General features: G+C 39.0%; 1 protein-coding gene across 1 annotated transcript; it reads right to left on the reverse strand.

Annotated features, from left to right (window-relative positions):
* Positions 1-774: 774 nt before the first annotated feature.
* ube2d2 (ubiquitin-conjugating enzyme E2D 2 (UBC4/5 homolog, yeast)) lies at positions 775-13,357 on the reverse strand. The gene is made up of 7 exons (XM_042493002.1): positions 13,111-13,357; positions 11,028-11,091; positions 5,661-5,692; positions 5,223-5,300; positions 4,974-5,079; positions 4,417-4,510; positions 775-1,045 (listed from the first exon to the last, which is right to left on the reverse strand). The coding sequence occupies exons 1-7, from the start codon at positions 13,132-13,134 to the stop codon at positions 1,000-1,002; spliced, it is 444 nt and encodes a 147-aa protein (XP_042348936.1). The 5' UTR covers positions 13,135-13,357; the 3' UTR covers positions 775-999.
* Positions 13,358-14,482: the final 1,125 nt, after the last annotated feature.

The following is a 14,482-nucleotide window of genomic DNA, read 5'->3' on the forward strand; positions in this document are numbered from 1 at the left end:
GTGTGTGTGTGTGTGTGTGTGTGTGTGTTTGTGTGTACAAAGGGGTCAACCTGGGTGGGGTGGGAGGAGGGGAGTTAGGAGCAGGAGGTGCGGGGATAAATTCAAGTCCTTTCATAGAATCTGACAGAAGACCAAAATAGGCCATGTGCATGTTTTTTCCATTTGACATAGCCTGCAATGATTTCTTTTAAGTATTCATTGTATAAAATACAGAGTGCCCTTCGACTCGTGCCAAAACAAACTGCTTTCTTGAACTGTCCCCTCTACTGATGGGAATTATAAGGACAACAAAACAAGAAAGGATGCAGAGTGTAAAAATCCCTCCATCTTATTGTCCCCCACTCCCCTTAAAAAAAAAAAAAACTAGGAATAAAGGAAAAAAAAAAAAAAAAGGTCCCCTCAAAGTTTTACAGATGCTCAAAGGAATGCTTTTAGTGATTAACGTCAGGGAGGGGAGGGCGGGTGAGGATGCAGGTGTGTGGGAGGAGTTGGGGAGGGGGCCACGGCAGTCCAGCCTGCATGGTGACAAAATGTAACGGAATTCAGGAGTCAGGAGACGGGGCCGGAGGTCACGAGGGGGGGGGGTGAAAAAGGAGAAGGGGGGGAGATGGGTGTTACCATTGCAAGTTGACAATATGTACATTTGGAGGGTGGGCAGGTGAGCTGAGAGGCGGGAGGGGAGGGGAGGGGGGGGAGGGAGACAGAGCAAAACAGAGGGAGAGGAAGAAGAAGAAGAGAGAGAGGAAGAAGAGAGAGAGGAAGAAGAGAGAGAGAGAGAGAGAAGGGGGGGGGGGGGGGGGGGGGGGGGCAGAGGGAGTTTTACAGGTACTCTGGTGAAGGGGAGGCGTGGCTCAAAGAAAGCACTCCAATGGAAACCAACAAGATCTTGTTTTAAACTTTTCATTTGTTTGAATGGTTTTTTGTTTGTTTTCTCTTTACATCTGAAGCTCCCCTAACCTTATTTCGTAGAGGTGGTTGGCCATGATTCTACCCCCAACACTACATTGCATACTTTTGTGTCCATTCCCGAGCTATTTTGTTGTACCTGTGAACAAACAGAGAGACAGAGAGAGAGACAGAGAAAGGAGCTGTTAGTTTTTAAGCCTCATAAAGAGCAACGTATTTCAGATTTCGGGACATCATTTACAGAAAATCTGCAGGGAAGCTGCGACTCTGTCACGTCCGTTAATTTCCGCGCGTACATCATAAGTTTTGCTGCCATACTTGCATCAGCGGCAGCGGATGCCAGCTGGCTGGCAATCTACAAGGGCACATACAGTTCTGCCATCTTGCACCCATTTTTTCCGCGGGTTTGTTGTTATTTCCTCTCCCCACTGCAGCAAAACTGCCAGGAGTCAGTGCTGCTGGCCAATTAGTGACAGGAAGAACAGTTTAAGCACAGATATGGCAACACCAAAATGATAGCCCCTCTCCCCGCACTGACTGTGTTTATTAAGCCTGTCGGTGTGTGATGTGTTGTACCAGGGGATGCCAAATGGGACAAAGAGACAAAAAACTGAAATGTCAGTCAAACTGCTGCAATGCTTCACACAGAGAAGCACTGGATAAAAGCATGACAGGCTGTGAGAGGAGTCTTTGCTTAAAATGACTGAACTACATAAATGTGACCTAAAGCGAGGGCAGCACTATGACAAAGATGCACGCTTTTTATTTCTTTGAGTCGAAATAACGAGCAGGAAAACGTGAGTTTCGGGTAAAACACAAGACTGCAGCTGTTCACTGAGGAGCAGCTTCTCTGCAGGTGAGCGGGACGGTACTGTGACTGAGCAGGAGCTGTGAATAATGTTTTTTTAAAGTAGTAAGTAAAGGAAAACAATCTGTAATAATGTAGAGTATTTACAAAACTGAAAAAAAAAAATCTGTAGATAAGAAAATGTAGTCACTGAAGAGCTTTTTTAGAGGATTGTTTTACTTTTGTTTATTCTCATTTTAAGCAGCCATGTCTTCCTATCGTGATTTTTAGCTACAAAAATAACACAGCGAATAGGGGGGTGACAGATCACATTATTCATGATAACACCGGTTACTTAATGTAATAAGAGATTTATATTGTGATAATGGTGATATTTCAACTGTGTTGACAATGTAGAGATCATTTTTGTTTAGTTTTTCCTGAATAAACGTAGACAATAAAACTATAACACTGATTTTGTTGTTTTATTAAACTAATAGTTAAATATTTTTCTGTATTTTGTCACATCGCCGAGAACACCATTATCACAAAAAAACCCTGAAACATTGCAATATTATTTTATGTCCATATTGCCGCCCCTAACACTGAAGTGCAGATCACACTATGCAGCCACCTGCAGTCACTGTGCACAGACGACACGCGCGCTCGCGCTTTACATAAACACAGAAGCATCGGCCTGTTTTGTCTATTGACAATTCCAATGAAATTTATTCAAACAAGACTGACGCATCCTCAATTTAAAAAAAAAAAAACAAAAGCAACACAGTTCTACTGTGGAAAGTAAGAACACAAGAAAAATATGGGGCCGCAGATGGCTGGAAGATGTCGACTGTGATCCGTCTGATCATCAGTTTCATCAAATTGCAGTCTGGAGATTACAGCTTTAGCTTTAACATGAAAATATTACTCCAGTTATATTAAAACGAGCTCCAAACCGTTTTTAGCTGATCTTTCCACAGAAGCCATGTGGGAAATCAAACTGTGGTACTGCCCAAACCGCAAGACAGCCGACCAAAATTTCAGACCTGCCAGAAATCTATCCGAGTGCCCAATTAATCAGGGGCCATGCACCCCCTAAAAACTGCACGGCAAATGACAACTAACGTGGCCGATTTATGGCTAAACATCCGTCCTAATGTGTACAGTGTCTGCGCAGTTCAGGAGACTCGCTGCTTTTCAACAGTCTGTATACTTTAAAGCCATTTCCCATGATTTAACCTTCAATGACACGTGCTTTAGACAGCGTTCCTTCAAACAGCGTAGCAGACGACAACACAAACATTTGAAGGGACGCGCCGATTAATCGGGAAACACAGATAACGACAGATATTCGCCTTGCTGACTGCTATCAGTCTACAAGAAAATAAGATGACGCTCAGCATCAGTGGCCGATGATTTTTCCTGCTGTGTCACATCAGTTGTGCGCAGAGTAAAAAGCAGGCTCAAGACTAACAAAGTCAAACCGCCCTGGGGACAACAGGAAACGTGTCTGGGAAAAAACGAGATCTTTCCCGCACACCCTCAGGAGGACAGGACAAACTCACTATCGACGTTTCAAAGGAGGCACCCAATTATTCCCCTGATGATGCTGCAGCGTGAACAAGACTTTTGAGGCAGTTATTTAAAGGTCATTTCATAAATTCCTATGATTGAATTGTGCTCATTGGAGAGTTTGTAGTGAAGGAGGAAATGACTTTAAAACACTTCAGTTATTTTGTTCTTTTAAATCAAGATTTCTTTGTTTATCTGGCACGAAAGAGGGAATAAATAACGACAAAAAACATGGGAATCGGCTATCGGCCAAATCGTTATTTTAACCCTAAGAAACCTGGATGGACATCACCTTTTCTTGCGCTGCATTCAGACGAGTATTTGAACCTTTGAAAACTGAGGAAATAGGTTGAACTCTCTTTATGAAAATGAGAAAAAGGGCAAGGAGCAAATTGCAAGAAATTGGTAAAAAGAAACAAGAAAGCATCCTAAAATTAATGTTAAAAAAGAGGGAGGGGGAGACAAATAGAGAATTTTAGAACATTATTTAAAAACAGGGAAAATGTCCAGAAACTATATTTATGATACCTAGAACTGTTGTTACACACTATATAATGGTTTTTTTTTTAGCCCTTTATATGGCCATTTCCTTGTTTGTTTTTATTTTTTTGCTATTTTTTTTGGCATTTTTCTTGGTTCTTTTTCCTAATTTGTTGCTAATTTTTGGGGTCATTTCTTGTTAAGTTGCTCATTGCCATCTTCCAATGTTTTTGAGAGAATTCAAGTCAGTTTGCGTAGGTTTCAAAGGGTTAAACGTCAGCATTGGCGCAGAAATTCACAATTGGTGCATCCCTAGAAATTTGGCCAAATTATAAAGCAAATTATTATGCAATCAAAATCTTTATCTTTGAAAGTTTTATTACACACCTTGTGATTGCGACACACTCTTAACCAGTTAGAATGTTTTTAAAATTAATAATAATGAACAAGATTGGAGCTTCTGTCCACCAGCAGCCAGTTTATGATCCTGAGTTTGATCTGAACAGGCTTTAGTACAGCTCCACCCAGCTCGGCTGAGACTTGACATTTTATCAGTTTTGGTTGGTTTGTCTGGACTGGTGACCCCAGAGCATCATGTTGACAAGAGGCACTTAAACAAATCTGAATTCATCCAAATGATGCACAAAAACAGCATGAAGCTAATTACTTACTTTTCCCTGTCCGTCTTGTAGATGCGGGCGATCTCGGGTACTAAGGGGTCATCCGGGTTTGGGTCACACAGCAGAGAGCAGATGGACAGGAGGACTGCAAGAAACCAGTCAACCAATCAGTGTTCACAAATAGAAGCAGACATTTTCAGAAATGATGTCATTTTACCTCAGATGACCCTCGGATGTCACGCAGAGTATTCATGACCGCTATAGAGGTGTTTATTATTCATGAAATCGGGAATTAAACAGAAAAACTCGGAGGGACACCATTGTAAAAAAGCACGTCCGCTAATAAGCACTGAATGAAAAGGGCCAACGCTGACATTTACAGAGAGAGTACTCCAGCCTGATACAAGGAGCTCCGCGGGAGAAACGTTCCACTGTATTATTTGTGGGAAGCATTTCTATTTAAAAAGGAAAAAACGAACGTGTTTCCTTTGTTCCTTCATTCTCACCACACTGTTTACAAAGGCAGGAGCATCTGCCATTTATCTGGAACCATATGTGCTGTTAACAGTGTGAAGGCCAGGAAGAAAAAAACAAAAAAAAAAGTCTACCTTTGGAGATGGTGAGAGCCGGAGACCACTGTGATCGCAGAATGTCAAGACAAATGCTGCCGTTGCTGTTGATATTTGGGTGGTAGATTCTTGTGGTAAATGCAACCTGAAAATGTCGGGGGCAGGGGTGAGAGGCACAACAGGAAACTGAATGATGTGAAGATTGTAGCATGTTTTAGCAGGCAACATACGCTCGAGTGTGGTTGTTTATGTATTCGCTTTCTTTGTACGTGTCTATGCCTTGCTTACCTTTGGCGGTTTGAAGGGGTAGTCTGTGGGGAAGTGTATGGTCAAGAAGAAAACCCCGCTCTGGTAAGGACTGTCATTCTAATGCAGGGAGAGACGCCCATTCATCTCATTATTGACTGAAGTGCAAGGATGGCAATTAAATGCACAAAAATGGGATATAGAGATTAAAAACTAGGGCTGCTGTCAACCAAGAAAATGTCTGACTAAAAGTTGACGTTCTGACTCAGCTGACTCCATAGGCAGTAAATTCAGCTCACTTAGTACCATCAGATGCTGTGTTAGTCAAGTTGTTTGGAGTCAAGCGTTTAGGTTTTGAGAGTAAAAAGTAACAACGAAAACATTATTTTACCATATGTGTGAATGTTAGTTCCCAGCAAAAACTAAAGCGGGATAACGGCTGTGACTTTGTAAGCAATATATACATAAGTGAATACTTACAGGTCCCATTATTGTGGCTTGCCAGTGAAACACTGCAACGAAAACAGAAAAAATTGGTTATGAAACACTAAAAACCCAATGCAAGACTGAAAAAAGTTAGAATAAATAATGCCACATGAAGAGTGTGTGTTTGTTTGCACAGTTGAGTAACAGGCTCTTACATAAAGTGCAACCCAGGACAGATATTCTTAGAGGTGGCAGTTTTTTTTAAATACAGTGGAAACAAGTTACAATGATCGCAGTTTAAGTCATCAGCTTCTTATATGGACCAAAAAACTACAGACAAAATAATCCCTATACAAATGCTGTTATAATGATTCATTTATGGTTATCAAGTAGTCTGCTTACAGTGTTTATTTTCAGTCTTTTAATAGCTGAAAACATTTTAAAATAAAAAAGAAAAAACGATTTGAAAGTTGGGTAATTCTGTTATACAGTTTGTTTGTTTGTTTGGTTTTTTTTTAAAACTTAGCCTGTCTACTTCCAACAATCTATGTGAGGCTGGTGATGCCTGCACATCGAAATCATCGTTTTCTCTCAGTGAGAAGTGTAGAAAACGCTCTCATCATGTGGCTCGATAAAGCCCGGTCACGATAATGCCTGTCAACGGCTGCACTAAATTTTTAAACAGTCAACAAATTCCGTAAATAACGAAGCAGTCCGTTTCATTACTTTATATTTATGTAGTAAACCTAAATTTAAGAATCACGAGCTTATTGTGATCAATCTGACCCAGACAGATGTGATCACTATTAGCGGTTTCCGCTGTAAAACGGTTAAGCGTCGTATCATGGCAGTGGACTCACATTTACATTCACATATTTGCCCGTTGCAGGAATAATGTTAAAAGTACTGCTTAAGGTGAAACTGTTATCCTAACATGAGGTATCATTTTAAAAAGCTTGGACAGCAAAAATTGTGATGACAAAAACAACTATCAGTTGATGGTGATTTGGTAGCATTTAAAGCCGCCTTATTTAAGCTTCCTGTTGAGGTCTGAGGACAAACGTCACATTGAAAAAGGAAGTTAACCACAGCGATTATATTACCAGAAACACTCTCTTAGTTCATAATAGAGTGGTTTATTTGATGTTGGATTGCAGGAAGTGACATGTATAGAGTGAAGTTGTTGCCACAGATTTTCTTCTGTTTTGTTAGTGCCTCACACATGCTTAAGATGCACAAGCATGCTGAGTGTATCCAGTTAACTTGGAAGAATTGAACTCCATTTTGTATGCGCTTTAAATTCTCCCTCTCTCCCTCTATATATGGGAGAGGGAGAGAGAGAGGAACGATGTAATCTCTGGACACACACTCAAGACTGCAGGATGCATGTAGCTTTGACATTTTAATGACACAAAGAGAAAGCTGTTCAAACGAACCTGCACATTTTGTCAAACAGGGACACTAACAGCATCCTTACGGTCAAATATTTGATGGTAAAATTATTGAAAACAAGTTACTTGTGGTCACAAGTTACTTGTTAGACATTAATGTTAACACTAATCATTGTCATGAAACACATTTTTGCATATGGAGAAGAAATCCTGTATTAGTGGGACAAAGAAAAGGAACCCTTTCATGGGGTGAAATGGCTCAACTTTAACACACCTCTGCATGATTTTGGTACAAATAATAATAACTGACGTGCTGCAGCGCTGCTGTTAAGGACGTTGGAGTTGAAGCTGGACAAAGACGGAGATTTTACTCTGCTTGTCCATGCATTCACTATATTGCAGATTGTGGTGTTTTTTCGAGTGTTTGAACAAGTTAGTTGTGTTACACGATGCAGAGACAGGTATTTCGCACGCCTTACATATGATTTTTTTCTCTCTTAAGTCTGAAATACTTCCTAATAATGGATGATGAGAGTTTTTCACGGATGATTTTCGTTTTCCGTGTTTGCAGACGCGTGATTTTGTAAAGTTTTTTTTACTGGCTGCCGCTGCAGAATGCACACAGAGCAACATGACAGCTCTTCAAAAGTGGAGTCTGGCTGTTAGTTTAGGGATTGCATGGTCTGATATGCAGCCGAGTTTTCTATGAGAGAAGAGCGCATTTTAAACGTCAATTTTGCAGTCTATCGTGTTGATTTTATTGTGGGGAGCAAATTCACGACCGTGATTAACATTCAATTAAAGGTGCTGCCCTAATATAAATGACTTTAAGTTCAAGTATGAACCAAACTTCTAAATGTATTACATAATTTCAACACTGCTTGAAAAGCAGATACTTTAATATAAAAAAAAAAACCAAACAAAAACGAGCCAATGTAGAACAGAACAAGGCTGCAAATATGGAGGGCATCGTTTTGATTCTGACAACATGTAATCACTGTGCCCAAAATAGGTAAGTGCTAACATATCTGTGTTACCTTCGCTTCTGTGTTAATAGCAGCATATTGCTTTTAGAGAGAGGAAGTGGCTCCTAGTCAAGTGGTAAGTGCTAATACAAGAGATCAGGTTGGGGTTACTTACAGTGAATGGTAAAAAAAAAAACACCAGTGAACAAAAAAGCACCTGTAAGTATAAACATCAGCTCACTGAAAGTTGTTTGTTGTGGATCACCAGAGCAGAACAAGAGCCATAGAAATATCCGCCAATGAAAATTTGAAAATTATACATGTATTTGAATGGTGAAGAGATAAAACTATATAGGCTATTTCCATACTAGTAAAATACCCCAAACTTAAAGCATTTTTAGCCTTTGGCCTAAAGCATTTTCAAGTCTTGGTGCAGGTAGTTGTGCTGGCATGTACAAGGGATTAACATGCATAACACTCATATTTTGACCTCCACGTATGCAGTAAATATCAGATGGGCTGACAGATGAACTTGGAGGTAAATTAAAATTTAGATTTACCTTTCAGTGTAATGCAGTCGGCCACAACACTAGAGTTGGAACCCCTCTGACTGAGTCCCAACAAAATCTAAAGGCTATTGTAGTGAACTGCTCAATGTACAGGCCTTCATGAGCCCCACAGACAAACACATTGAACAAACTTACATTACTCGACTACTATGGCATGCTATCACACTATGGGGAAAATACACCCCAAATCCATTGTTGTTTGATCATTTTGACATAATATCACAAAATGAAAAGGTCTATTTTTGAAAGTCAGTGTGTATTCTAAAAATGTCATGAGAAACAAAGAAAGTTTTTGAATATCTGAATTTACTAACGACTTAAATAGTTTCTCCTGGTGTCTACCATGTGAGAGACCATAAAACTACTGTCACAACATCATGGAATGAATAACAGAAATATTAAAGCAGAGACACAGGTGGATGGGGTGTTAAAGGGACAGCTTTGAAAATGATGATGGCATGAGACTATCGCAAATGCAGGCTGCATATATCCAGAGGTTATACAGCTTACACATAGTAAATTGGTTAACAAATATGTATTTATTACTTAATATACTGTCAAACTATAGTGACAGATTTAAAAGCTAACCTGTCCTTTTTCTTTTTCTTTGATAGTGAGAGAGACACACACACATGAAAGGTAGAGGAGAGAGAGACAGGGTACAAAAGTAGCACCAACCTCCTGCCAAATGCTGGTAAACTATGCAAATCTATTGATTTGCTAGTAAAATTTAAATATTCACAAGCCATTTGGCTGGTGGAAAAACAGTTAATTTTGCACCCTGGAGACAGGGGGGTGACATACAGCCAAGGGCCCGGGCTGGACTCAAACCCAGGACACGGTGGCAAGGACTAAGGATGTTCCTAATGACTAACTTCGCTGACGGTTAAACAAACATTTAAATTTAGACTAGACTACTAATCCAAAAAGTAAGAAAGCACTCAGAACACAGACAACACTGAGCATAATTTAGAGGGATGCTTTGCCAATTTTCAACCGGCGATGTATCATAACAATGTGGGTAGTATGTGTAAATGAACTGCGGTAAACTTCCCTCCATCTTACCAATGCCCAGATATCCCTGTTCACCTTCGCATTTGAGCAACAACCAAATTGTATTTTAAATGCTGCTGAAAAAGTTTGGCACTTTGCATGTTATCCTTCAAACCATGACGACAACTCACTAAATAACAGTTATTCTTTAGGGCAAATAATCTTTAAGAAAGGCATTTTCACTGGGTAAACGCAACTGTATAGCAAACAGACATTTTTCTATAGTCTATAGAATGTGTTTAAAAGTGTGATTTTACTGTGTACATTCACAAAAAAGTACACAGTGACAAATACATTTTCATAATTTTAATTATAACTTTAACCGACGAGTGTTTCTGGTGCAAATAAGACAATGTAGCAACTTTCAAGAGACTAGTTGACTAATCACACACATCTCCAGTAAGGGCTCGGCCTTACTGCTCCGCACGCTAACCAGTGGAATGAATAATGTGTTCAGATGGAATACATGTGACACATTTTTTAAACAATCCATTAATTTCTGTATTTTTTCTTACAAAAAGTCAATTAATTTCTGTATTGTATTACATTTGTTTACAGTTCTAATTGACACCATTTTGACTTTTTGTTCTGACAAAATTTAAAATGAAATATTTAAAAGGGGAGATATCTACATCATGTATGACATGTATTTAATCCTATGCAATTAAATTGTCTGCAAAACTGCGTTCATGAATGCCTTTTGAGTTTTATTTCTGTGTCTATCTTTACAGGATTTAAAAATAAATAAATGATGCGAATAATAAATAAAAATCACAGTCTGCATCTACTCCTACGTTCCAAAAGAACAACATACTAGCCAGGCAAGAATTTCCCTTTTACTTACACTAAAAGCAAAAGTGAAATGCACACGTAGCAATTGAGTTGAGAATATTATGTTTTTATAATGAACTAGTATTTTCACATGAGGTAGTCCAGGTATTTCCTGGATCTGCTTGCTCAAAAAACAGAGGTACTTCCTTAATTTAGTTAAATACCCTAGACTTTACACATAAAAAGCCAGCACCTTCACTGATGCTTACATTCTCCTTCCAGAGCTACAAGACTTAGGTTTCAAAACATTTGAATGTGTGAGATGCAGTCTGTGGTAACCAGAATATTATGGACATTTTTTCACATCAAAACGAAATGCATTAATCAGAAAATTTAGCCTTAAGGTGCAAATCTGGAGATCATTTAAAGCTACCTTACAGGTGAACGATTCCATCTACACAGTCTGTAATAAATAAGAATATTGTATATTCTCTTTGTGTCATTTGTAAGAATTCTGACCAATAAATATGTATTTCTGCTGTTTGAATTGTCATATGATTTGGCCAAAATAAGGAAAGTGTACACCAGGAATTTGTTCTTGAGTGCTGTTTGATTTTGAGCCCCAGTCTCACACAGCTAACAGGACAATGTTGGTTTAGATGATGAACTTACTGTCATCTCCTACTGGTCCTGCAGAACACTGGGCTGGTGGGTCCCGTGCCAAGTCGTTCAACTCCTGAGACAAACAAATGACAAGTCGGTTGATCAGGTTCCTCACAGTATGGTGCAGTATTTCAAATATTTTAACAAACAATTTCCTCTGTTAGAAAACTGGGAATTGCTGCACAAAAACATCACAACAATGAAAACCCTGGAAATAGATCTTTTAGTGATCTAAAACCTACAATGTGATGTTTTTAAATACCAGAATGCTGCAACCTGATAATGTATTTACTGTTTGAAACTGGCTAATTTTATGTGCTTGTGTTACGGTTTTACTAATTTTAAGTCACCTGATTTCATCTGGTTTTATCATGTGGATCTCTTGTTTTTATTACATTTAATATTATGGAATTAATTAATTCGGGCCGTCAAGGCAAGAGTTTATATATGGCTGTATGTGTGTGTCTATGTTGTATGATACAGCGGCTCTGAGTCCAAAACAAATTTCCTCTTGGGACAGTAAAGTATACCTTACCTTACCACTAAGCAGGCCCAGTATGACCTCTCAATTTGTTTACTAAATCACAGTTTGTAAACAGATTTGAATGCCTCTGAAATCACCACAAAGTCTCACTGCAACAACAGCAACACAAGACTTAACGTTACTGACATAACAACACTACAGTGAGCTTTGATTACTGGAGTGACCGCTATTACATAATAGCATTTCTCCAGGTAGAGCGGGTAGTACATGTGACAGCCAAATTGAGATCACGACGATATGACAACAAGCTTTTACTTTCACCAAGACAGTCTGGTAAACTGAGTGTGAGCTGGTTGTGTGCAGCCCGGTGTAACGTTGTGGTGCATACGTTAGCTTAGCGTAAATGGTAGGTGCTCTGCTCCGATTACAGATAAGCATGTCAAATGAGAGGAACATTACGGTGGACTAACGTTACTGGTGGAGGTATTACTGAGACAAAACACAACATTTAGCTAACTCAACCAAACAAACGGTGTAATAACGATGTGCTGCTCGCCTCCTGTCAGCAACATGGCATCAAAGGCGAACAACGCGTGGGGCCTGTTTTCACCACAGCGACACAGTGCTAACACTATCACTGTAAACTACTCGTTTGTCGAGTAGAAACAACTTAAATGTCTAATACAAACACTAACACTAATATTTTTTGCACGGGTACTTGAAATAGCTACAAATTGCGCAATACAAACACAATATAACGTTGGTGGAAAAAAACAGGGATTAGATGTACGATAGCTTAACGTTAGGTTACATCCATCCTTATCCCTGGGCTTTTGCGATTATACTTAACACTACATCCAAACATCAGAAACAACAAAACAATTCAAGAAGTTAACGACAAAAAAACAATTACAAGCCGGCTAGTTAAGTAAGCGTTCGAGCCCTTTTTAATTAAGCTAACGTTAGCTTAGCCGCTAACTTATCTGTCAAATCAAGGAGCAAATTTAGCGAACTAAGTAACTGCAATAAATAATATTAGCTGCCTCAACTCTGACTAAGAAGATACCAAAAACCACATCCGAATGGAAACTTACGGTACCGTTATTTTACTGTAAAGATGTAGCGTTATTGTAGTAAGCTAGCTTGTTCCGAAGAACCCTTTAGCTTATCCGAGTTAGCATACCACCGGGACAGATAATGCTAGCCTGATACAGCTAACGCACCGCTAACACCAATAGCGTTAACTAGTAACCGGCATAACTAGATTAAACATTATGTTATATCCAGTGCTATATGTGTCTTTGGTGAACATATATGACATAACCAAGACAAGGTAGCATAACGGTCTCTGGTAGCTAACGGTTCAGTTGGCCCATTTGTAGCAGCTCTGGTGAACACAGCCAGGCGGCGCATTGCTGCTCTCACTGTCGTCACTCGCTATTCAGAGACCGTTAGCTGGCAGTTGAAACCAAGCCCGAGTTATTTAGTCAATATTTTCGTATAATTCTCAGTTAAACACACCCGACAGACGAGCATCAGATGGGCAACCTTGGAATTAAATCCCTAACGAAACTGCGAAATCCCGGGCCTCGCCGTTCACTTCCTTACCTTGTGAATTCTTTTCAGAGCCATTGTTGTGCTAGCGCTTCTGTCAGGGAAAACGTGCGATTAAAATGGCGATTGGTATCACTGTCCGTTGATAATACTACGAGTTAGTTATCATAGAACACCGTTACTGTACACTCAGTTTACTGATCGCTACCAGAGGGAACCACCGATATAAATTTCGAGACGAAACTGAAAGATAGAAGGGGTAGAACCGCGGTCCTTCCTCCTACTGCAGCGGCTACCAAATCACTGCGGCCTGTGCTCCGCCAGCAGCAACAACGACAACACTTCCCAACTGGACTCTTCACAATAAAAAACTCTGAATGAACTGCTCACTTGTTCAGAACCGAAAAATAATTTGGTTTACTCTCAAATGAAAACCAATTACTTTTGTCTTGTACAATTTATATTGTATCATTTATGATATGTATCTTTCTGTTAAGTATAATTGTTTCATTTTTTCATTATCTATTTTAGCTTTTTGTCTCTCTTATCTTCTACTCAGACTCATGTCCATATGTCTTGTTAATATGGCTGAACCTTGCCTTATTGTTGTATATGTAAGTTTTTTTTTTTTAAATAAGAACAATAACAATAATAATAATAGCCCTGTCATTTTTTATGCAAACTAACTGAATAAACATTAACTTTATACAAAATTTTACAAATTATATTTAAAATGATCCAGGTTGACTGTATTTTATATTTTATTTTCATAGTATAGTTTTAAACAATGGCAGGTCCTAAAAACCAATCACTTTGTATAATTCCTCTTTTACTGTGCTAAGTGCACTACAAGAGAATGAATGCTGCATTGACTATTATGTGCAGTCTCCACTGAGGAGAACATGTATAACTGGACTGAAAGTTACCATTTATTTTCATTATTGATTAATCTGACGATTATTGTCTCAATGAATTGTTTGGTTGATACTCAGCCTGTAGGGCAAGTAGGATGACTTTATAAACATAAATAAATAGAAAATAAGCAGACTCACGCTAGTATTTTCTTTTAAAGTGCCAGAGTTCACGTTAAAACATCAAAATAGAGCTTGTTAATTAAAAATAAATGCTAGGGAGGATCCCTGAGGCCCCGTGATGCTATATAGGGGAGAAAAATCAGGAGAATTTTAGGGGCCTGTGACTGACAGGGGCCCTAAAAATATTACAACATTAAAAAAAGGATTTCATGGAAAATTATTAACCTATCATCAGTAACATGAGATGTCATTTAGAATGTACTAATTAACACTTATGGTTTTGTGGCCCCACATAAAACAAGTTGTGTATCACGGGTCTACAAACTGTCAGAAAGACTGAAATATTAATTCTCTTGACTAAGTCAACTAATTGGTTCACCTCTACATATTAT

This window comes from Plectropomus leopardus, chromosome 9, assembly GCF_008729295.1.
Source record: "Plectropomus leopardus isolate mb chromosome 9, YSFRI_Pleo_2.0, whole genome shotgun sequence".
Classification (NCBI taxonomy): Eukaryota; Metazoa; Chordata; class Actinopteri; order Perciformes; family Serranidae; genus Plectropomus; species Plectropomus leopardus.

What these genes read in the sequence shown, in the direction of transcription:
- ube2d2 (XM_042493002.1), bottom strand. Translation starts at nt 13,134, where the DNA reads ATGGCTCTGAAAAGAATTCACAAG. An exon ending in AAGCCACAATAATGGGACCT is followed by an intron (nt 5,301 to 5,660) that starts GTAAGTATTCAC and finishes TCCCTGCATTAG; the next exon opens with AATGACAGTCCTTACCAGAG. An exon ending in ACCCCTTCAAACCGCCAAAG is followed by an intron (nt 5,080 to 5,222) that starts GTAAGCAAGGCA and finishes CGACATTTTCAG; the next exon opens with GTTGCATTTACCACAAGAAT.